General features: G+C 32.0%; 1 protein-coding gene across 1 annotated transcript; it reads right to left on the reverse strand.

Moving 5' to 3' along the window:
• Positions 1 to 7,686: 7,686 nt before the first annotated feature.
• On the reverse strand, positions 7,687 to 12,050 carry LOC114759417 (uncharacterized). Its single transcript, XM_028948592.1, has 2 exons — positions 12,007 to 12,050; positions 7,687 to 9,803 (listed from the first exon to the last, which is right to left on the reverse strand). The coding sequence occupies exon 2, from the start codon at positions 9,781 to 9,783 to the stop codon at positions 7,726 to 7,728; it is 2,058 nt and encodes a 685-aa protein (XP_028804425.1). The 5' UTR covers positions 9,784 to 9,803; positions 12,007 to 12,050; the 3' UTR covers positions 7,687 to 7,725.
• Positions 12,051 to 25,087: the final 13,037 nt, after the last annotated feature.

A 25,087-nucleotide genomic window follows, 5' to 3' on the forward strand; every position in this document is an offset into this window, starting at 1 on the left:
TATTATGCATACATAATCTCGTAATGTAAACAATCATGTTCAAAACCTTATAAATGTAAACACTTCTCTTAATAAAAATTAGTCCCTTCTGCTAGTAATTTGTTTTTAAGAGATAGTAATGTATCATAATGTCAAATATTTTGGATTTGCTTGAATTTCCTATCAATAAATACATTAATGTAAATTGAAGCAAATTTTTTTTCACATATTTACTATGTATTTTGTAAATTCGAAAAGTTTCTTATAGGCAATTTCAAACACAATCTTTTTGTTGATACAAAAGCCCTTTTTGTTTTTTAATAGAAACCAATGGTGCTTTTGGGCTTTTTATTGAACGTTATTGTGACAATTAATAATAATGGGACAAGAGGTAACTCAAAATTTATTAGCTGAAAGATCCCAAAGAGTTGGCAACCAAAAAAAAAAAGGAGATTCGCCGAAAAAGGACACATCCCATGAGCTATTGGGCCTAAATTTTAATCCCATGTTTTAAATAATGCTCATTGGAATAGTGGAAGAATAATAAACCGTTTCTATAACTTACATAAATTATTTATTCAAATGAATAATTAAAGAGTAAAATACGAGGACCTTCAGTCAATTTTATTAAAATTTCACTATATTCTGACTTTAATATATATATTTGTCTCACTCTAATCAAAATACATACTATATATATACACACTTATCTTACCCTTTGAAATATTTTTGGGACCCGTTTGACCGTTAGAATCAATGTCTAATCAGGTCCACAAAAAAAGAAGAAGAAAAGAACCAATGTCCAAAGAATAGATAACGAATTCTCGTTGGCAAAATAATAATAATAATAATAATAAATAACGAATTCTCATGGTTACATTCGCTTTTTTTTTCCCCTTTCTTTTTTTTATTTTTTTATTTTTTTTGCCCGCCCACGCATGGTTACATTCGTTTTGACATTATGTATCATTCTCATGGAAAAATCCAATGGGAATAGACATATATCTCATGAATCATGACTTCCTACCTCATGATGAATCATAATTACCCTGCTCCCTCATAAATATTATTGACCTCTTTCCCCCTATACATTCTTAGCCATTTTATATTTTGTTTTTTTCTCCTTTCTTCTCCACTTCCGTCTCATCCCTTCCCTTCTAGTAAGGGTGTTCAAGACTGGCCCGTTCCAGTAAGTCCGTTTCAGCCCCGACCTTATTAGGATGGGACGGACCCGTCCTGAAATTTTTCAGGACAGGACAAAAAAGGGACCAAGACGGGATTGGAGAGGGGACGAGGTCATCTCATCCCAGTCCCATCTCGGTTTCTTTTTCTTTATCCTATTTATATGATATCATTTTTCTTATTTTTTTTTAAAGATTTGAGACTATTGTATGGAACTATGGATATATTTATTTAGAGCTTTTATATTTGTTAATGATTTGAGGTTATTAATGGTTAGAATTTTAGCAAGTTTTTATTGTGTTAAAAGCTTTTGTTTAGAGTTTTTAATGATTATTATATGTAATATTTTGGGCTTTTGTTTAAGAGTGTCCAAACAAATAAAAAATAAAATAAAAAGATGTTTTTATAAAGCCTAAGCCCAAAAAAACTATAATTAAAAAAATCAGATTTTATTTAAAAAAATTTAAAAAAATTAAAAAAATACATCGGGACGTCCCGGATCCGTCCCGTCTCGACCGGAACTGGGACAACACCGGGACGAGCCGGGACACGGGATAGATTTTCTGTCCCTTTACTGTTCATCGGGACGGAATCGAGACAGACCTATCCCAATCTCGATCTGTCCCATGAACAGCCCTACTTTCTAGCAAGCAAACAAGCTCTTAGAAATTATACTCGATAATATAACTTGGAATACGGGCTAACTCGCGGGTTGCAAGCCAGCCCGTCACAACCTGAGGGTTATGCGGTGTGGGTTAGAGTAACCCGCATTTTGGTAGGCTAGAAAAATCATAACCCTAACTCCCCACAGCAGGTTGGTGGGCAGGTGGCCAACCGGCCATCTTTCTTTCTTTTTTTTTTTAATTCTCAATTTTTAAATCTTATTTTTATTTAATTTTTTAAATCAATAAATGGTGATGTAAAATTTTAAAAGCAATCACAAGTATAAATTATGTTTAACCACACTTAAAATAGTCAATACAAATATAAAACAATACATTACTACATGATTAATATTTAATATCAACTCATCAAGTGATAAATTTTATAATTTTTTCCATACAAACGCAATGTTTGATACAAAATACTGTCTCTTAATAAATTAGAAGTGCATTTATTATCTAATCTTTTTTAAAGTTCATTCACCATGTTTTTCTAAAACACTTTTTTCCCGTAATAAATATTGTCTTATATTTGATTATAGTTATTAAATTTTTTCTATAAATATAGTATGCTTAGTTTTAAACAATATTTTTTTGTTTACATATGTATTATGTAGCATGAAAATTGAAATGTAAATAAGAGAAGAAAATTTTTAAATATAATAACATGTTATTTATGTGAATTTTTTTAAAAAAAATAAGGTAGCGGGTTAGGTGGGCTAACCTACCAACCTGTAGGCTAGCCCGCCACAACCCATGGGTTATACGGTGCGAGCTAGAGCGGCTAGCAGGTTGGCAAAATGCCAACCCTAAGCCGATCTTTCATGGCGGGTTGGCGAGCTAGCCCACGGGCTCCAACCCATATTTCCGGTTCTACTCGATAGAAAATTAAATAGAAGAAAGGTAGAGAAATGTGTATCGGGTTGCATCCATATTAGGGTTAGGGTCAAATTTCTCCAAGCTTTGGAGATCGAAGCACCCACAAAGAGAAAAAGACAGAGAAGAGAAAGCTAGATAACTCTGTGATTGGGGCGAGGAGGAAGTGAGAGAGATACGTCCTACATATATATATACTACCTCCGATTTTTCATATAAGAACTAGTTGACTAATTTGAGTTAAGAAATTTTCTTGAGTTAGTTATTTGTAATAATTAGGTGTTGTCTTTCCTAGAGTGCCCTTGATAATCATGTGCATTAGCTAAGAATAATCATTTGATGGAGTCTTTAACATATGCAACTACTACAAGGAATACTTTGAAAAAAATGGTTAAATACGAGAGATAAAGTGGATTGAAATTATATTTAGGATCAAATTAAAAATTAAACCAGCTTGTATGTTAAGGACTAGAGGAGGTATATATGAATGTGTAATTTCTCTAATTTATTATAATATTATTTTTTGTTCGCCCCTCAATCAACAATCTCAAAATTAATGTTGATTAATTTTCTATTTAGTCATCTTTCTTATTCCCTAATTCTCGCATAGGAATTAATGATTATTTATTTCTCATTTAATTAGGTTTCTCATTTTCTCTAATTAAATAATCCAACTAATCAAGGACGGATCTAAACATGAAATCCAACAACAATAAATATCTATATCTATCTCCCACCCTAAAATCAAAGTTAAGAATAATTTTGTCCGTTACACTCTATTATATAAAAATACTTGAAAAATAAACTAAAATCAATTTTTTCCTCACTCTAATAAAAACCAGCAATGTCGCTAAAATGCCATTGCTCTTTTTTCATTTAACCGGAAGCTAAAAGTTCTTATAGTGACTTGTAAATTCATGACACCCTCGTATTGGTATTTCAATTCCTACCAATGTTTTGCGCGAGATATTTGTATGAACGGAACACCAAAAACCAAAATCACCAAAAATACATGGTCAAAAGGCAATAAGAAAACCATTAAGAGAAATAAATATAAATTGATATACATTGAAGATTTACAGAGAAATGGTATATAAACAATAGAAATTGTGTTTATCTTGTTACTAGAGTATATTCATATTTGAATAAAAATGAAAATTAATACATTATGTCGTGTGTGCAATATTGGGAGGATGGGGTAGTTACTGTGCTCACTACAAGACATGGACCTCTGTTATGTTTTCTTGTTTTGTTTCCTACTAAATGATTCTCATGGGCTTATTATAAAAGGGCGGAGCCTCAATTGTAAATTGATTTTCTATTATTCAATAAGACAGAGTATTATTTGTTTATGTCCAACAAGCAATATGAAGGGCTTCATACCATGTGGTTTTTTTTTTTGGGTGAATCTAAAGGACTGCGTAAAGACACAGCTTAGTATTGTCTATGGCTCGTTTATTTTGGTTTAGAAAAACCATTGGAATCAAAAGACAACGTATCAGTTGTGTGTGTGTGTGTGTGTGTGTGTGTGTGTGTGTGTGTGTGTGATGGTTTTTTTTGACAAAAGTTGCGAGATCTCATTTTGTGGACCATGAGTGATGAGGAAGAGGGAGTTATGGAAATGATGGCTTGCTTGGGGTGGAATTAAAGTCATAATAACAAAAGAGAAAAATCAACGTTGAAATCAGAGTATAAGATATTTAGATGTAGTTGAAATATAATTTGAAATATAAACGGCCAAGTATAAAATTATTTAAAAGTAAAAAATTTAACCCATTGTATCATTTTCCCGGGGGTGAAAAGGTTAGACACTCTCACCAAAACAAGGGCCCAAATGGGTAGTGCGTCACCGACAGGCAACTAAGTTGTGTATAACTGGCTAGTTTTACTGTCTGTGATTTGTGAGTATGTCCGACTCTTTGCCCAAAATCTTGTCACAAAAAAAAATAAAAGAAAAATAAAAAGAAAAACTGTCTTTGTGTTGGGACACTGTCACAAGCCTAACTTTTTTTTTCCTGCATAGACTAAGCCTAAAAATATATTAAAAATTAAATAGTGGAGTTTTAACGTATTTTACCTGGCTCAAGTGATCAAATTTGAAATTCGAAAACTCTCACACTCAATTGGGCCAATGGATGCCAAACCGAATCGGTCTGATCCATATACTGATCCAAAAAATCTTCGAAGTATTGGCCTGCAATGGAAATAGCTCTGGACTAACACCCCAACCGAATTTTCCTCCCTTTTTCCCAAGAGTTTAAAATTGAAGTTAAGAATTTTCAAGATACTGAAAATTACATCAGTCATTAAATCTGTTGAGACAGTAATTATTTAGGAGTCAAGGGTTTAAAAATGTTCTTTATAAATAAATATTATATAGTGCCAAGTTTTCATGGTTTAATTTTTTTTGGCCCACGTTCATGGTTTAATTTTTCAAACAATATTATTTTTTAATTATAAATGTGCATTTTGGTCTTTTATTAACATTCAGGACTTCCTAAACTTGTCTCTTGGTCTGATTAGTAATTTATTAAAAGTGTAGGCCTTAATATGAATTTTAGTATTTTGATTGGATTTAGTTGGGATTCTTCCTTATTATTAATAGTGGAGTCATATTTGAATAAAAATATGACTTGAGTTTGCTGACATAGCATAAAAAGTCAGACTTAGCTAAATAGATTGAATTTTTGATATAGGATGCGGTAAAAGCAGGAAATATTGAAGCTGCTTACGAACATCATTTATCATCCACTTTGCTTCTTTACGTTCAAAAGTAGAAGGGAGGAAAAAGAAAAAAAGAAAAGAACTTCCAAAGAAACAAAATCATGAAATCATTTCTTTTAATAAAACAGCAATTGGAGTATTGAAGAACAGAGTAGTGTAAAAAAAGGAAACATTGTCAAATGTGATAACAAGAAGATCACTTGATGTGCAATATTCAATACACACACATTGGTTTGCACATAAACAATAAATTAAATATAGTAATTATGCAAATTAAATATAGTTACAACATCATCAAACGTGGCCCCTAATTATATATGCCACAGTGATACACACACAAAGGGCCAGAGACCAGAGCAGCTGAAAAGAATGAAAGGCCAGAAAGGGAATATGTTATAGAGCAAAGTGGAACCTGAATCAAATAGCTACAAAGCAAAGAGACTAGCTCACTCAGGCTTCCAACAACTCTCTCTTATTTAGCCTAACTAAATTTACTTTTTCTCTCCCAAAAAAAAACACTGTACAAAGTCTCAGAATTTTTTACTTTCGTTATTTCATATATACCAAACACAGTTTTCACTTCCCTATGAGAAAGTCCATCTTCCCTTTAAGCACTATGAAACGCATGGTAGTGAGTAGGTATGCCTCATTGTTGTATTTTTTTTGGATATATTAATTTCATCGGATAGTAAATAACTATTTAAAAATTCTACAAAATACACACTGACAATCCATAACCATAGGATAAATAGATAACATATCAAGTGTATCAGAACGGGTAATCCGCAATAAAGGGAAATGACATGAAACTTGGAACTTTGAATGTTCATAATAGCGTACTTATCACGATGTTGCACTAATATACAACATTCACCATGTCTTACCTCACAAGAACGAAGACTGATGGTGAGAGAACAGGGCAATCTGATATGGTCGACCAAGGACGAAGGAGGGAGAGGGAGGAGATTGCGGTGATATGTGATGACCGATCGAAGCTGTGACTTGTGAGCTTGAAGTCTGAACTTTGCAACGGCTAAACTAAGGAGTGTAGATCAGAACTTGCAAGGATGTAGGGAGTCATTGAGATTTAAGCTGCAATCGGCCAACCGCCAACCTATGAGATTTAGGGCTTGAGAGTTCAGAGATGGGAGTCATTGAGAGTCTGAGAGAGAGTGATAGTGTGAGTGACTGAGTGTGAGGGTGTGAACTGAGGTGAGGTGGAGAGGAGTTGAGTGTGCTAGTGTGGGTCCTGTGTGACATGGAGTCAAAAGAAAATAAGAGTGGGTTGGCAGAAAAATATAAAAAAAAAAGTTTTTCAAATATTTTGGTTATTTCAGTGCTAACCGAATTATTTTTGAGGACACTGAACAAAACACTAATAACCGAAATACCCGAATAAAATAACCCAAAAAAATAAAAACTGAAATAACTGAATTGTGTTCCGTTGGGTTTTGAGTTCTAGTTCGGTTTTGCTTATCTCTAGTTTTATTATCTTTGACTTGTGGGTGTGTCCGACTCTTTGCTTAAAATCTTGTCACAAAAAAATAAATAAAAGAAAAAAAGAAAAGAAAAAACTGTCTTTGTGTTGGGACACTCTCACAAGCCTAACTTTTTTACCTGGCTCAAGTGGTCAAATTTGAAATCCGAAACTCTCACACTCAATTGGGCCAATGGATGCCAAACCGAATCGGTCTGATCCATATACTGATCCAAAAAATCTTCGAAGTATTGGCCTGCAATGGAAATAGCTCTGGACTAACACCCCAACCGAATTTTCCTCCCTTTTTCCCCAGAGTTTAAAATTGAAGTTAAGAATTTTCAAGATACTGAAAATTACATCAGTCATTAAATCTGTTGAGACAGTAATTATTTAGGACTCAAGGGTTTAAAAATGTTCTTTATAAATAAATATTATATAGTGCCAAGTTTTCATGGTTTAATTTTTTTTGGCCCACGTTCATGGTTTAATTTTTCAAACAATATTATTTTTTAATTATAAATTTGCATTTTTGTCTTTTATTAACATTCAGGACTTCCTAAATATGTATCTTGGTCTGATTAGTAATTTAGTAAAAGTGTAGCTTTTAATATGAATTTTAGTATTTTGATTGGATTTAATTGGGATTCTCCCTTATTTTTGATGCTAGAGTCATATTTCAATAAAAATAAAAATTAAAACATTATGCCATGTGTGCGCAACAATAAATATGAGGGGGAAAATAGAGTGAGATAGTATACAAATAATATAACAAAGTATTTAGAGCAATAGTACAAGCGAGAGTGCACATTGTTATGTAAATTGTTAAGGTGACTGTTGAAACCATGGCTGCTCTTCACGATCTCCGTTTAGCCGTACAAGTAAGGAGGCTAGCCAAACAAGCGAAATAAGACCTCCACCTTTAGAAAGATGTTGGGCATGACTACTTGGCCTATTTTTCTCTGCTACAAATAGCAACATTTGAACCCATACCATGCCTATAAATTCCCATTTCATGTCTGGTGGGAATTCATCATTTAGCTCTTCTGCCAGGAGACATGCACCACGGAGAGTAGGAAGACCCGATCCCTTGATTAGATTAAGAAGACGTATCCGAAGCTCATGATCTCTTATGTTTGGATCTTCCTCTCTAATAAATGGAATGAGAGCAGAATAAATACGCTGAAACTCCGACTTCTGTGCAAATCCTGGTACTTCTGACATCATATTTGGTTGCATGAGTAGAAGGTATAGCATGTAATCTGAAAGAAGCTTGACCAAATGACGCTTATTAGCAGCAACATTGTGTTCATCATTATCATAGCAAAGATCAGTACTCAAATGCAACAATAAGATCATTTCATCAAAAGCATACTCATTGTCACCTATCCTATGAATGATAAATCCTTCGAGAGACATGAGTGCACCGGCCACCTTCGCGTAGTGTGCACGGGATTCTATTCGCGTGTCTATTGCAGCATGTATTCTTCCCCGCAAATCATCATTACGCATATTTGGTAGTAAAGATGTCAGATCAGCCAAAATGAACTGCCACAAGTCTAAAAAGAATGGACTTTTTACTTTGTACTTCAACAGCTTCAGGTCTTTAGCACCAAAATAAGGAGCAATTTGATAGAAAACACCTTCTAGAAATTCCACCAGTTTGAAGTGCAAATATTGCTTCTTGGGACGACCCTCGCCAAGGCAGATTTTGATTAAATTGAGCCCTGAGATTGAACCACACCATCTGCGAAATAAGAATGGAGTAGACAGTTCTTCAAAATCGGTGTAAGGCGTGTTCTTACATTTAGAGAATCTTGATCTTTGAAGGACAAGGATAGGCTCAAGAATCTTGACTTGACAAAATTTGATGGCACGACCCAAATATGAATCGTTCTGTGAAGATTCATTTGAAATGACAAGCATCCATTCAGAGAATATAAGCCTGAAGACAGAGATTGTTTCAAGGAACAATGCACCGTAGAACAATAAATAGGTAACTGCAGCATCAGTTTTGTCAAACTTGTATAAATGATCCTTTTCCATTGAAATGAAAAGCCCCAAGGCTACCACAACAGAGCTGAGAGCTGCAAAACGAGCAATGCATGCGACCTTGTTACGTAAAATCGAAGCCTTAGTATAGTACAATTCATAGGTGAATTCACAAAACACCTCTGTTGAATTAAGAGCTTCAATGGGTGATTGATTAGTATGTGGCCAGAAGTAATCACGATATTCCATCAGTATATCACCAAGAGGCCCCACATCAATTAGGCGCTTGTATGAAAAATCCAATCGTTGTTGTCTTGTAAGTTCTTCAATAAGTTCCTTTGTGGTCTTATTAGGTAATACAGACTCTTTAGATTCTTCCCCTAAAATCATGTTACTTGCAACGTACAAAGCACAAGTCCTCTCAGAGTATTTGATGATTCCAGCAACAAAAATGAGGAGTGTTGGAGCCCACAATCTGTTTTGTGGAACAGTTACGACAAACACATAAACCAATGCCAGAGTCTTAAACAACAATCCAGGTATTTGTCTTAGCCACAACAGATTGTCTTCCAAATTAAGAGCAGTTATAGTGTCAGGGCCTCCAAAGTGTAACAGTAGAAATGGGGCCCACAATGCCATCAGGTTATCCTTAGCAGTATCGTTATTATTGCCATTGTTGGAAGTAACAAGTCCAACACTAAAGTTGGCAGCCCAATCAGCAAGCAAGTAAGCAGACCAAATGGCAAATCCTACCAGCATGTTGTCTGAGCGTTTTCTTGATGGAGCAAATAAGACCAGAAACATTTGGATGAAGAAGCTTAAAAGAATAGCACCTCGGACATTCCAACTCTCCCATATCTTCTCCACTCTGCTGGGAATGATAGTAACCATATCTTCTCTCTCTCAGAGATCTGAAAAATTCTGAACTGTATAACTTACCCAACACTAAAAGATTGGTTAAAAAGATGTGTTGGAATCTAAATTGGTGTAAAAGTGGACTCCTAATGTTACTTCATTGCAGACTCGCCAAGATGGGGATTCAAGTGGGTTTTAGGAATTTGATCAAACTCCTAGTAGAATATGAAGGGCTTGATATTATGTGCTTCTTTGCGTGGTCAATCTTAAGGACCGCCAAAAGTCACAGCTTAGCATTTTAAGGTCCTTGTATTTTGGTTTAGAAAAACACTTGGAATCAAAGACAATGTCATGTGCAAAGAAGGTTCTGAGACAAATAATGATATAGAGGGATGTTTATGAGAGACAATTCTCTCATGGGATTGGTGAAAGCCTCGATAAAGTCCAATTGCGAGCAAATGGAGTAAGAAGATAGAACAGGGAGGCTAGACTCGTCCGATAATTGATTGAGCGTGGATTAAACATTCATTTAGGTAGCGACAAAAATAGTGAAGAGAAAATTACCAGGAGGAGTAGAACAGGGAGGCCTATTCCAAAATTACTATGCTAAATTCTCTACCCAGCCTCCAAAAAGTGTCGAATTTTTTAAAGGAAGCAGATCCTCTCAGCGGCTTTTCCTCTCAGCGTCCCTCAGCGTCGCTGATCCTGTCCGTCCAATTGATCTTGGGATGTCAGAAAGAGACACATCATCAAGCTTTTAAAATTGCATCTCCACCGTCCATTGTATCATAATCTTGACCGTCCATTCAATTTCCCAACCAAACTCCCAGAGATCGGAGAAGGAAGTCGGAAATGCACAGCCCTCATCGTCATCCACCGGCCGTCACCGCCGTAACTGTTCAATCTTGGACAGATACCAAGTATTCTGTAAATCAGTCAGTCTTGGACACCGCTGGACACTGTCGTAGAGTGCCCATCGTTTCCATTCCCATGGCCTTGAATCAGTTACCAAGCATGAAATTTCCACACTAGTTGTTACATCTCATATGCCGCATAAACTTGTCAAGCTCAAATATTTCATTTCTCAGAAGCTCAGCCATTCCCAAACTGTTCTGTGAAGAACGCATTAAAGGGAAGCTTGAAGACGGAGGACTAGGGAAAGAAATTTTCTCGACAAAAGCAAACGGAAGCTCCATTCTTAGATGGACAGGGATTTGGCAGAAATGAAGAATTGAAGGGGCGGTCAGGATTAGAACAATACCGACGATGGAGAAGCAATTTTAAAAGTTGGATGACGTGTCTTTTTTCTGATCGTTCAGATCGAATGGACGGACACGATTTAAAGCTTCTGAGGGATACTGAGAAAAATGATACTGAGAGAAACCGGACCCCATTTTAAAGTAGGCTTTTGAAGCTTGACCCACCTAACCAGTAGCTTGCAGTGGGCTGGTACCTTCTTTTTATTTTTACAACTTTTTAAATTTAATTTTAATAAAAATTCATTGTATTTCAAAGAGACTTGATTTATGTTTGATTTCTTTTCTTATTATTTTTTAATTTATATTAATGAAATAATTATGTAAAATATATTATGTGTTTATATTTGTAAGTTTTATGGTTAATTTAATTATATAACTTTATGAACATATAGAAAAAATTAGTCTTTATGAATTTGTAATTTAATTTAAATATTAATAAATATGTGTCTGTGGGAAATAATTTAAACAAAGTGGACAACCAAACAGGACGGGTTGAAAAGTTTTCTACCTACCATGAGGCGAGCCAACCCAAAACTCTTGGGTTAGCATGTGTTACCACCTCTAACTAAGAAGAAAAATTTTAAAAATAGTAAAAACAATTATTTTAATATTTTTCAAAGTTTCTCCTCATAATATTCACTACTCATTTTCTTTTCTGTCAAACAACACCTAAGGTGGCATCGAGTCCTGGTATTTTACCCTTTATTGTTAAAAGATAAAAACACCCAAGTTTGGAATTGTGGAGGGAGAAGTAGGAATGATAATGCAGATGCCATTGCATTGTTGGAAGTAAACTCACATGATTTTGTAAAAAGCAAAGCCTTTATTCAAAAGACTAGGATTTGATAAGCATTATTCCACTATATATACCGTGTATGTAGCATTTCAAACATAGAAGAGAACGAACCAAACAATCAAATGGTGAATTGTAAGGAACTTCAAAAAATAAAATAAAACATATATTTAATTTGAAGAGCTGAGATATAGAACAAGCTCACACTAATATGCTTATGCCGCAGAAGATCGAGCTCCTCACGACACACCAAGCCCCAAGAGAAGGAAGACCGCCTATGAAGTATGAATCGTAATGCTAGCGAGCAAGAGTCACCCCTCAAACTAAATCGCATATTGATATTGGGCGCGGTGTATATGTCGTTGAGGAATATAAAAGAAAGAAAAAGGATGAAAAGAAGAAAAGAATATACTCTTCTGGTCCTTAATATAGGACCCAATTATTGAGTTGATTTTGGTCCTAAATATAAGACAAATTTCTCATAGTTATCAATTTTCTCTAAATTACCCCTATAGATACTCCCCCAACCATAATCAAATAAAAGAGGGAGATGAGGTATTAAAAAAGATGATTATAGTGTTTTAGGAAAAATGTGTCATATTTTTTATAAATAACTAACTTACCTAACTTCTTTAATCTAATCAAATTAGTTAAATGGGTCTTATATTAAGAACCGAAAGAGTACTATTTTCTGCTCACACGAGTCACATATGTTCACTTTTTTAAGTTACACAAAGCCCAGATGCTGAGCGTTTCAGTTTAGTGAGACCCTGTTAGCCCGCTAGTGCTTCTATTATGTTTCTTCATATGCTCCTTCTTTTAGTCCTTATTATAAGAAATTAAAGCATGTTTCATCTTATGTTTTGACTAAAGCATTGATTTTTTCCACCTAATATTTCTAACTAATGATAAAAGTTTTTAATTAGCTAAACTTCTCTAACTAATGATTTTCTAATGATTTTTATTGATGTTGTACGCAGTTGAGTAATATAAAAGAAATGAAGAGAAGTAAAGGAAAATGATGGAAAGAATATATTATTTTCTTCACTGTTAAAAGTTATAAAAAACCCAAATAATGACCGATTTAGCATAGTGTTATCTAGTGGTGCTTCTTTTGCTTTTCTCCATGTAAAACTAGCATAATATAGTAAGTTAAAGTATACATTTGGAATATTAAAAAAATTAGTTGAATTAGTTATTTATAACAAATGTATGATAATTTTCTTAAATGTCTTATTTAATAATGTGCATTGGAACTACTTTTGGTGGAAACTCCTTATGATCAATAAAAATAGTTTGAGAAAAAAATTATATATTTAGGAGACAAGGTAATTGATATCTTATATTGAGGATCAAATCAAATTTTTAACTGGTTCTTATATTAGGGAAGGGAGGTAGTGTGTATATATATGAGATACATAAATGGTGATTAACCAAAAACTATTTTAAAAAAATTAAAAAGGTACTTTTAACATTACTGCTGGATCCGGCTCTGCCATCTATTAATGATCACACTAGCTACAATTTTTATGACAATAATTTCATATGTAATATTATTAATTCATTTAGATTTCAGTAATATGACTTTTTTTTTTAATTTGCATCTATAAAGTATGAATCCAAAACTATTCAAGGTCAACAAAAAAAAAATCCAAAACTATGAAACTTAAAGAATATCAACTTCTTCTCATTTGACTTAGCTGGGATTGGTAAAAACGAACATTAATTTATTAATTATTGAGTTTTGCACAACTTTGCAATTTGAGTCTTCATTAACTTTTGGTTGAATTCTATACAATTCTTATGAACTTTTGGTCGTGTGTGTATATGTACAAGTAACTTTATGATATTTATAATTTTATAGAAGTTTTCTGAGCTTTAAAATTTGTCAACTTTTTTTTTTCTATTTTTAAAATTTGAACCCACAATCTCGCTTAACAGATATTGAACCCTTAAGGCACCGTTTGGGTGACACCCCAAACCATGGTTTGGGGACCCAAACCATGGTTTGGGGACCCAAACCATGGTTTGGGTGATAAGTCACCCAAACACCACCCCATTTTGCCCAAACCATGGTTTTGGCTCCAAAACCATGGTTTTGGAAAAAGTAAAATTTTTTTACTTTTGGAGAAAAAAGGGAGAGTGTGAGAGCCTATAGGATATGTATCTTGTTATTTTTTTTATAAACATATTTTTTTATAAACATATTTAATCTTATATTTTATAAATATATATACATATTAATTATTTATTAATTATATTATCTTATGTATTATTAATTATGTTAATAAAAAATATATTATTAACAATTTTATTCCTTCAAATTAAAATATATCATAAAATCTATTTTCTCTGTAATTATCATATTAACTTATGTCTTTTTTTAGTAATTTGTATATATAAAAAGTGCTTCTGATAACAACTATCCAAACACTCTCACTTCTCAAAATCACTTTTTCATAAAATTTATTCTTTCCAGAATCTATTTTTCTCAGAATCTATTCTCCAGAATCACTTTTTCAAACCACGGTTTAGTTTCATCCAAACACACCCTAAGTCTTCTCATCCAATCCAACCATCATTTATGCGTATCTTAGTTTAAAAGCGTTATTTCCATACAAAGTAGGAAGAATTGATTTTCAAGTTTCTATAGTTTTCATAGTTTCGCTTTTAAAATGTAAAATAAAAAATAGTAAAATTTTAACTAAAACAAATTTGAACAAGAAAAATGAAAATAATTAATTAATGAATATTAATTATAAATTAGTATATATGCAGGAAAATAGAAATAATTTGGAAAATAATTCAAACTTAAAAATAAAATGATTTTTCAATTTGAAATAATAAATAATAAAAATAAGATATTGTATGGCTGTAAGACTTGAGGAAAAGGAAAAAAATTAAAAGGACATGGTTAAAATTATATGAAATTATAAGTAGCAAATAAATAAATAAAAAGCTAAAGGGATCCAATTAAAAATTAGATAAAACTATGAGGATTTGATAAAAAGAAAAATACTATAGAAACTTGCTAAATCAATCAGATGAAATTGTAAGAATTTGATTAAAAATGGTATAAGGAAATGATTAAAAATCAAGTTAAATTATATGGAGCAGCACCTTAATTTTCCCTAGTTTTTAGGCAAGTAAGGCTTAAACTAAAGCACATAATGATATTGGGGGTGGTATACATCTAGTTGAGTATTACAAAAGAAAGAAAAAGGATGAAAAAAAGAAAAGAATATATTATTTTCTTCCCACAATAATCAAGTACGTTCACTTTTTAAACTTTCGCAAAACTCAGATGCTAAGTGTTTTATTTTAGCAAGACGCTGTTAGCGCAGCGGTGCTTCTTTTGTTTTTCTTCATATACCACTCCTTTTGATTCTTACAAGAACTTAATGCATGTTCCATAATCTGTTTTGAATAAAGCATTGATTTTTTCCACACTAATATTCCGAACTAATTATTTGTTTTTTAACTAACTAAACTTCCCTAACTAATAATTTTTATTGGGGTTGTGCGCAGTTGAGTAATATAAAAGAAATAAAAAAGAAGTGAAAAAAAATAAAGGAAAGAATATATTATTTTCTTCTCACATTAGTCAAGTATATGCACTGTTAAAAGTTATCAAAAACTCAAATGATGAGCGATAGATCTGGCATAGTGTTAGCCTAATGGTACTTCTTTTGCTTTTCTTCATGTGCTACTAGCATAATGTAGTATATATGGGGGAATCAACTTTGATTTATTTCTTTAAATTTCAGGCATTTGAATGTAGCACTTGAGCTTCAATGATCTGCCTCAGCCAGTTACAACCTCTTGTAGTAAGAAAAAGGCTGTTTTAATTTCACCCATTTGTTGGTGGCTTCACGCTTGCTGCGACTACAAAAAATTTGCTTTATAAAGAGAACGAAGAAAACAACCAATAGTAAATTACAAGGCGTTTTAAAAATAAAACACATATTTCATTAGAAGAGCTCGAGATATAGAACAAGCTCAAACTAAGATGGTTGTGCTGTGGAAGTTGAAACTCCTCAAGATGCAAAAAGCCCTAAGCCAAGCCCGTAGTGAAGCTCCGGCAACAGAAAACCGCCTCCGAATGATGATGCTCTATGTCAAGCACCCTATTGATATTGGATTTTGTAGTTGAGGAATTTAAAAAAATTCAAGAAGAAAAGAAAGAGAAAAAAAAAAGGTGGGAAACATATTTTCTTCTCACACAAGTCAAGGATGATCACAGAAAAGAATGAGAAAAAAAAGGGGGAAAACATATTATTATCTTCTCACACAAGTCAAGTATCTCACAGAAAAGAATGAAAAAAAAAAAAAAAGGAGGAAAACATGGTATTTTCTTCTCACACAAGTCAAATATCTCACGGAAAAGAATGAGAAAAAAGGGGGAAACGTTATTTTTTTCTTACACAAGTATGATCACTCCTTAAGTCATATTAAACACAATCCCTAGTATATTATTAGTTCAAGGGCTTCTTTGTACTCTTCTTTATGCATTATCACCTCCTAACAGTGTCTTACATTATACGATTAAAATGTATCTAGCACCTTGAAAATTTTTTAGATGTGCATTCAGCACTTTAAAATAATTTGTGGTGCAATTTAATTCTAATATTTTAAATGTAGAGCAATCTCACTTCTCTCTTAATAGCTTACAAATGTCTGTTAGCTTCCTCTTATTTTTTCTTTGGCATTAAAGCTTCCTCCTTAAAATGCTTTACCATCGCACCTCCTCTCATAGGTGCCGCCACCGCCGCGTCATTCCCCAATCATATATCTCTTTTTCTCTCAATTCTTTCACCAAACATTAGCGAAAACAGCAAACTACAGTATATTTTTGTTCAGCGCAGTCTATGGAGACAAAAAATTAAAATTATAAGTTTGCAAATAACAGAGAAAGAAGGAAACAAAGAGAAGAATGAAACAAGAGTATGGATCGCATTGTGGCAATGCGTGTGTTGTGGTTATGCCTCTCTTTTGTTCATTCCCCCTAATGTAGAAATTGATGAGAACACATTAGTATATATGCTTTTAACTAATGTTGTCCCAATTCAGTTCAACCAAGCTCATTCCCTCATAGCTCTTTCAAAGAGTCCCTCGCTAATTCATCCTACTTCTTGCTTCTTCCCCATTGTATTCCACTCCTGATCCGTCTCCACTCTCGTTCATCTATAAAAATGTAATGAATGGGCCTTGCATTAATAAGGAACAAGAGGATACAACTATTGGGCCAACAGATGTTAGCATTGGGCTTGAAGAGTATGGGCTAATCTGGAGGAACTAGGGCATATAGTGGAGCAAGATGAAGGTATGGAGGCTGCGAAGAATTTTGATGCAAACGACTTCTCTCTGGCTTCTCTTCTTCTTCCCTGGACCCTTCTATATGACTATACTTTTCTTTTCCTTCAGTACTGGCTGCTTCTCTCTTCTATTTTCTGTGACTTATCCTAGCTCTGTGGCTGGCAATTTCCCCTTATGCTTATGTACTGCTGCTGAAAGCTGAATATTTTAGTACCATGTTGTTTCCATTTTGTGTGTGTTCTTCTAAACTGTTACAAAAAATCTCCATGGTTGCTTTTACTTTCTGTCGTCTCCTTCTTCATCAGACACGCAGCCGATTCACGCCGAACAACAGATCCATCCTCAACAGTAGAGGCAATAGTCATGGAAGTACACATCAGAAAAAGTGGGAGGGAGTTAACGGACATTTGTGGGTTGTTTAACTCAGGGCGATGCTGCTCCAATTTTAAAAATTTAGGGGTCAAACCGTCAAATTGCCTGTTAAATTATTTTAAAATAATAGATGCATCTTAAAATAGTTTTTACTTTTTAGAATGCTAGATATATCTTTACCCTACATTATAAAAGACTTTCTAACATGTTTTATAATGCAATATAACATAAAGTAATATCTAGAACTATGATATTATTTTTTATTTTAATACCCTGACGTTATTTTTTAGTTATATTCCACCATTTTAATGTTATTTATGATTTAAAGGTGCTGGATACATCATAAATAAGATTAAGCTATTAGATGCATTAGAAAAATAAGATTTGGGTGCTAGATGCTACTTTATCTCATAACAAATTTTGATTAAAATACTGTTTTTACCTAATATTTCTGACTATCTATAAAATTTATTGACTCATTAATCAAACTCTTCTAATTAATTATTCTTTTTTGCTATAGTAACTAAAGACATTTATTGTGGATAATTCTGAGATTTCACAGAAAATAACTAATACTCCTCCGGTCCTTAATATAGGACCCAATTATTGAGTTAGTTTTAGTCCTAAATATAAGACCCATTTCTCATATTTATCAATTTTCTCTAAATTACCCCTATAGATATTCCCTAAATCATAATCAAGTAGAAGAGGGAGAAAGGTATTAAGAAAAATGATCATAGTGTTTTAGGAAAAACATGTCACATTTCTTATAATTAACTAACTTACCTAACTTCATTAATCTAATCAAATTAGTCAAATGGGTCTTATATTAAGGACCGGAGGAGTATTAATTAAGTTTTTAGCTATCATATGGTAGTTAAAGTTTATGAAAAGAACTAGGAGAGTTCTAGACTAATGTGCTGTGTGTAAAGCTACTTTGATTTATTTTAATTTTCTGGCTTTTAAAACACAGCATTTTGAGCTATGCTTCCCCCATTTGCAGGCAATGTGATAGCTGCAAGTAAAAACCATGTTTGATAAGTATATTTTATAATAAATGATGATTAAGAGAAAAACTATTTTTTATACATTTAAAAAGGTAATCTTCTCTGTTTTTTTTTGTGTGCTAAGCACATATATTCTTCTAGCAAAGACAATCTTGGTCAAAACACTGTCGGGTATTAAATGTGATCATTTTTTTAGTAGAAATTTGAATTTTAATTTGTCACATTATAAGGAACTTACCCATCTTGTCAGATCTAACCTCGGTTGGTCAAAAAAGGTCACCTTTCTTTTATTGTTGAATCATTGCTTTGTCATAAATAAAAAAAATGGGTTCTTAATTTTATTGTTAGACACTCAGGCTGTGTTTGGGTGACACCCCAAACCATGGTTTAGGGAATAAATCACCCAAACACCCACCCAGAAACCAAAACCATGGTTTTGGAAAAAGCAAAAAATTTTGCTTTTGGAGAAAAAAAGGAGAATGTGAGAGTCTATAGGATATGTATCTTGTTATTTCTTTTATAAACATATTTTTTTATAAACATATTTAATATTATATTTTATAAATATATATACATATTAATTATTTATTAATTATATTATCTTATGTATTATTAATTATGTTAATAAAAATATATTATTAACAATTTTTTCCCTTCAAATTAAAATATATCATAAAATATATTTTTTCTGTAATTATCATATTAACTTATATCTTTTTTTTAGTAATTTGTATATATAAAAAGTGCTTCTGATAACAACTATCTAAACACTCTCACTTCTTAAAATCACTTTTTCATAAAATCTATTCTTTCCAGAATCTATTCTTCCTAGAATCTATTCTCCAGAATCATTTTTCCAAACCACGGTTTGGTTTCATCCAAACACACCCTCAAACTAACTCTTTAAAACACACAGAGATGAAAGTTTTATTGATTTTGGTTTTATCTACATTTGTTATTATTTTTTAGTTTTAAAACTAAAAAATAAAAAGAAAAACAGTCATGGGTTTTTTTTTTTTTTTTGGACTCAAACAGTCATGGGTTTGGACTCGAGCCTAACTTTTTTCCGTATAAAAGAGGGACTAAGCCTGAAAATATATTAAAAACTAAATAGTAGAGTTTTAACTCTACCAAAAAAAAAAATTCTACTTCCTGTCTTAATTATAAAAGTTAGTTAACTAATTTTAGGAGATTAAGGAAAGAAGTTAATTTAGTTATTTGTAATAAATAGATGTTGTTTTTTCTAAAATATCTCTGCTAATCAAGTATATTTATTAGAATTACTATTACTAAAAGGACTACATTAAAAAAAACATAAATATGAGAGATAAAGTAGATTAAAATCTTATATTTAGAATCAAAATAAAAGTTAAATACTCCTCCGGTCCTTATTATAAGACCCAATTTGACTTTTTATTTGGTCCTAATTATAAGACCCAATCCATTTTCTCTTTTATATTTATGCATTTTTTTTCCAAGATAATCCTTCTAATAATGATAGTTTTAGCCCATATACTTAATTAGCAAGGATATTTTAGGAATAACAACACTTATTTATTATAAATAACCAACTTAATTTACTTCCTTAATCTCCTCAAATAAGTCAATTGGGTCTTATAATTAGGACTGGAGGAGTAAGATCTTATATTAAATAGCAGAGGTAATAAAGTTTTAATATATTCATCCGGCTCGAGTGGTCAAATTTGAGATTCAAAAACTCTCACCTGATTAAGTCAATAAATACCGAATTGGCCCGACCCAAAAACATTTTGAAGTATTGGCCCACAATGGAAATAACGCTGGACTAACACCCCATGCGAACTTTCCTCCCTTTTTCTCAAAGTTTAAAATTAAAGTTAAGAATTTTCAAAGTTTGAAAATCTTAATGTTAAAAACTACGTGTGCATGATCTAAAGTTCAAAAAAGCTACCACCTCCAATCTTAATTATAAGACTTTATTTATAATCTACAAAAAAGATAAAATTAGGACTGGAAGTAGTATATGCCATTATTTAATCTAGATTTATTTGCTTAATTTTTTCAAGCAAAAGGAAAAAAAAAAGGCTCATTATGGTCCTCAAAATAGTACATTTAATAAATAAATCCAAGGTAAAATGTTTGATATAATCAAACTAAAGTACATCACTAATAACACTACGTTCATATATTGTATATCAACAATATCCTCAATTTGCCTGCATATGATGATTAATAAGCATGTTATTAAAACCCAGTTCGAATAAGCCGATCATGTTAGTGATCTGGTAAACTTTATGTTACCCTTTTTTCTATATAATGTCTATCAAAATAAGCTTATCACTTTCTTATGGTTGGATGATCAGATTATTTTCTTCACATATTAAAATACCATGATTTTTACAATCTTATTATTTTACTTTATGATCTTACGTTAAATTCATTAACATTTTATCTTCATTTATCAATTAAAACAGTTTTTTTGTATGGGGAAAAATTTTTCCTATATAAAACATATGAAATGAGTGTTATTAGTAAACAATTATATTTAAAAGATTACATTGATAGCAAACACAAAAATAAAAGCTTAACCTCTAATACAAGACAAACGTGCTAAATTAATGAATGGCAAACCAAGTATTGGAGTAGTTGAGGCAGTAAGTCAAACAGGGGTTAACATGATTAGATTAGAATTACCGTGGGGTAAGATCAAAGTTAGTTAAAGAAATATGATTTACATTAAATGCATACAAATATTTATATTTAATTATAAAAAATATTCTACCAAAAATAATATTTAAAAATACGCTATTAAACAACACACAGATAATATATGATACTATTAAGGAGTTGCACAAGAGGATTTACTCTTGCCTCTTCTTCTTTTTCGCCCCCGAACTTCCCTCCTCTTTTAATCTTATGTATATATAATCAATATAGAGTGATAGAATGACGGGAGAATATGGCATATATAAATATAAAGGAAATCATATGCAAACTTTAAGAAATGAGAAGAAAAAGACGAAATTACGCTGATCCTTTTCTAAAGATTCTCAGTCTCCTTCTTTCCTTCGTGCTCCATACTATATAGAAGGCCAAGCATGTTAGCTTCCAAAGAAAAACTATATCTTGGTTGAACGCAAAATTAAAGTATCGTCCTCCGACGCACTCAAATCCACTAATTTTCTGTCACACCGTTGTCATGGCCGTTAGCTTCGGCATTGATTCCCTCTTCTGTGAAATTAAACCAGCGGCCCGCCAAGCGCTGCTATCATTGATGCTAAATCCAACTTTTTCTCTTTTCTTCCCTCTCCTGTATTGTCTTTATCTTCTTCCTCTCTTTTCTTCTTCTTCTTATTGTTTGTTTTTTTAAGAGACGAGGTGGTACCTCCCAGACTAGTCCTCCAAAGGCATAGAGATCGGGTTTTGTGTCTCCCAACAAAACATTTTTCATGCACATGTCGTGTTAGAATCTAGGACATCATGCTTAAGGAATCCAATCATCTACCAATTATGTCAGATTTTGTTGGTTCTTCTTCTTCTTTTTTTCTTTAACTTTCTTCATTCTCAAAATTCCTGCTTTTTTGGGCTATTGTTCTAAACAAAAAAATTGATATGGGTTACCCATCCAATCCAATAGGTTGTCGTCACCAGATCACACTAATTTAGACTGATTTACACTGGTTAAGAATTCCCTTATTCAAGGGATGAATTAGACCAAACAAATTGCTGGTTCATTAGTTTCCAATTTGATCAGGCTGATTTGATCTGATTTTCTTTGAAATACGCATTGATAATAAATTAATTTCTATGGATGTTTGAAATGTGATGAAGCCTTCTGAAATACCCAATTCTCAATTTGGGTTACTAAACTTAAGACGTGATTAATCAGGCTATATGACCCAAACTGAGATTTAGAAATTTTGAATCTGCCTTAATGTGTTATGACATGGGGTGAAAATAGAAATGGGCCTGCTCCACCAAATATGGCAAATACTATTGGGCTTGGATTCTTCTGTAGACGCCAGCTAAATGAATCACATTGGAGCACACGCTTGGAATGTGACCGGTGCAAAATAACGGGTCATGCAAACCAACATTTTCAGTGTGGATTATGTGGTGATTCTCTTCTAACACTCTCCCCCTGTATTTTTCCTTCCCTCAGATTCTCTGCTATCCTTCCTGGTGATTTCCTTCCTTTCTGCCCTTTCAGTATTTTTGTGACTGGACGTTCATGTATTTCTGGATATTTCCTGTTGCTTTCAACATATATATATATAATATTCAGATTTCAGTGCAAATTTACTGTGTTATTTGTTTTTTGTTTTGAGATCATAACATAATGTCCCTCAGTTATTAGAAAAGAAAAAGTGCGTACAGTTCGCTCGAGTATAGAAACTTGGGAATGTAAAAAATTTAAATTGTTAATTTCTATGGTTGTTTTTTGCTTGAGTCAAAAGAAGTTTATTGCGAAAATTTCACTGCAAATGGGAACTTGTGAAATTGTAAATTGAAACTTATGAATTGTAAAATGTAAGATGTCTTGTACTTGAGTTGCAAAATGGTTATTGCAAAACTTTTGTTGCAAATGGGAACTTGTGAGTTGTGAATGAAAATTCTGAATCGAGAAACTTAACGTGTTAACTTTAAAGTTGTCTTATGATTAAGTCATATATAAGAGTTTTATTGCCAAAGTTTTGTTGCCAAAGGAAATTTGTGAATTTCAAATGGGAATTCACAAATTACGGAAGTTAACACAAGTTTTTAAGGAGCCTTGTGCTTGAGTTACAAGATTATTATTGTCATTTTTTTTTTCTTTTTTAGTGAATGGAAACTTGTGAATCGCAAAAATGTTAAGAAGGTCAAACTAAAACTTTAAAAAAAAATCGTAGGATTATACGCAACTCACCCGAAATTGGGAGGAATTTTGTATATTTTATCCTCATTTAAATACTACCCTTTTTATCTTCCCAAAAGAAATCAAATAAATAGGACAAAACTTAAATCAATAAACTTATATCCTATTAGGTCAAGTTCTCTAATTGGACATGTTATTTTGTTTTTACAATTGTTAAAATATATAAATGTACTTGTAAATTCACTTATAAGCACTTGAAAATTTTTGTATCAACTTGTATAATGTAAATTAATATTTGTAAATTTTTATATAGACAATTGTTATTTTGCTATTATTAACTGTTAAAATACACATCTGCACCTTTCAATTCACCTATGAACATGACTTAATAGATATAAGTATTTTGACCTAAGTTTTGTCCAAAAAGAATAGGACAAAATTTAATTCAAATTACGTATATCCCATTAGGTTTATTTGGCTTTTGTACTTGTTAAAATGTATATGTGTACTTGTAAATTTACTCATAAACACTTTAAAAGTTTTGTATCAACTCTTACAGCGTCAATTAAAATTTGTAAATTTTCATATAGACACTTATTGTTTTGCTATTATTAGTTGTTAAAATACTCATCTGCACTATTAAATTCACCTATGAACATTACTTTATAAATATAGTTAACTTTACATAATTTTTTGTCCAAATAAATAATACTCTTTTTAGAATTACATATGCATATTTTATATTTTAATTAACTTATATTATTCTAATCATAATTGATTTCATCCCAATTCAACCATGGTTAAACCATTAACCATCGAATCATTGCATTGACTGGTTTTTCATTCAAATTAATATTGAAAACGATGGTTTGTCTAATTAATGTCATCATCTTTTGTTCGGAACCTTCTAATGGTTCATTATTATTTTTCTACTTGAATATAACATGGTGTAATATTCCACTATTTGATTCCAATTAGGTTCTTTCTATTACATTTTTTTTTAAAAAAAAAATGTATCGGTCCGGTTTCAACAATTTTCTTTTGGTCATGAGCATCTGCTAGAAGCCAGCCTCAAAGCTACCCGAAAATTTGGTTCAAAGTTTGTTCACGTAGGCATTTTTAATTATTTATACCAATTGGTCCTTTGAATCTCACTGTTTAATTGACTGACCAAGTCAGTCGATTGAACAGAAATTAAATATAATAGACTTTTGAAGTTTACAATCTGAGACAGGGAGAGACTAAGACCAACCAATTGCCATAGATGATAGACCCTGGCAGCCACAATCAATAATTGTTTTGAAGGATATTTTTGAATATTACTAGCTCCCTCCTATACATAATATTATTTCTTATTCTTAATATATTGATAACTAATTTAAATAAATTAAAAAATTAGTTAAGTTGGTTAATTATAACAAATATGCTTTGATTTTTCTAAATTATCATATATCTTTAATAATGTGTATTAGAATTATATATCTCTTGATGGGAATATAATTCTGACGCACATTATTTTAGAAAAATATTATAAATTATAAATTCAAGAGACAAAATATATTAGAAATCTTATATATTTAGGACCAAATTTAATCCATAATTACCTCTATGACCGGAGGTAGTATAAGACATATTAGTTAAATTTTTTTACAAATCAAAAAATGTTAGTTAAGTCACTAAATATATTTTAAATCGATAAAACTTAGGGAAAATTATGCACAGGGCTCAAGAAGGAGACTTTATTCATCTAAGGTCTCAT

This window comes from Neltuma alba, unplaced genomic scaffold (genome assembly GCF_004799145.2).
Source record: "Neltuma alba isolate B1F8T4 unplaced genomic scaffold, ASM479914v2 tig00010842_pilon, whole genome shotgun sequence".
Taxonomy (NCBI): domain Eukaryota; kingdom Viridiplantae; phylum Streptophyta; class Magnoliopsida; order Fabales; family Fabaceae; genus Neltuma; species Neltuma alba.

Coding starts and splice junctions, on each gene's coding strand:
- LOC114759417 (XM_028948592.1), bottom strand. CDS start 9,783: ATGGTTACTATCATTCCCAGCAGAGTGGAGAAGATATGGGAGAGTTGG.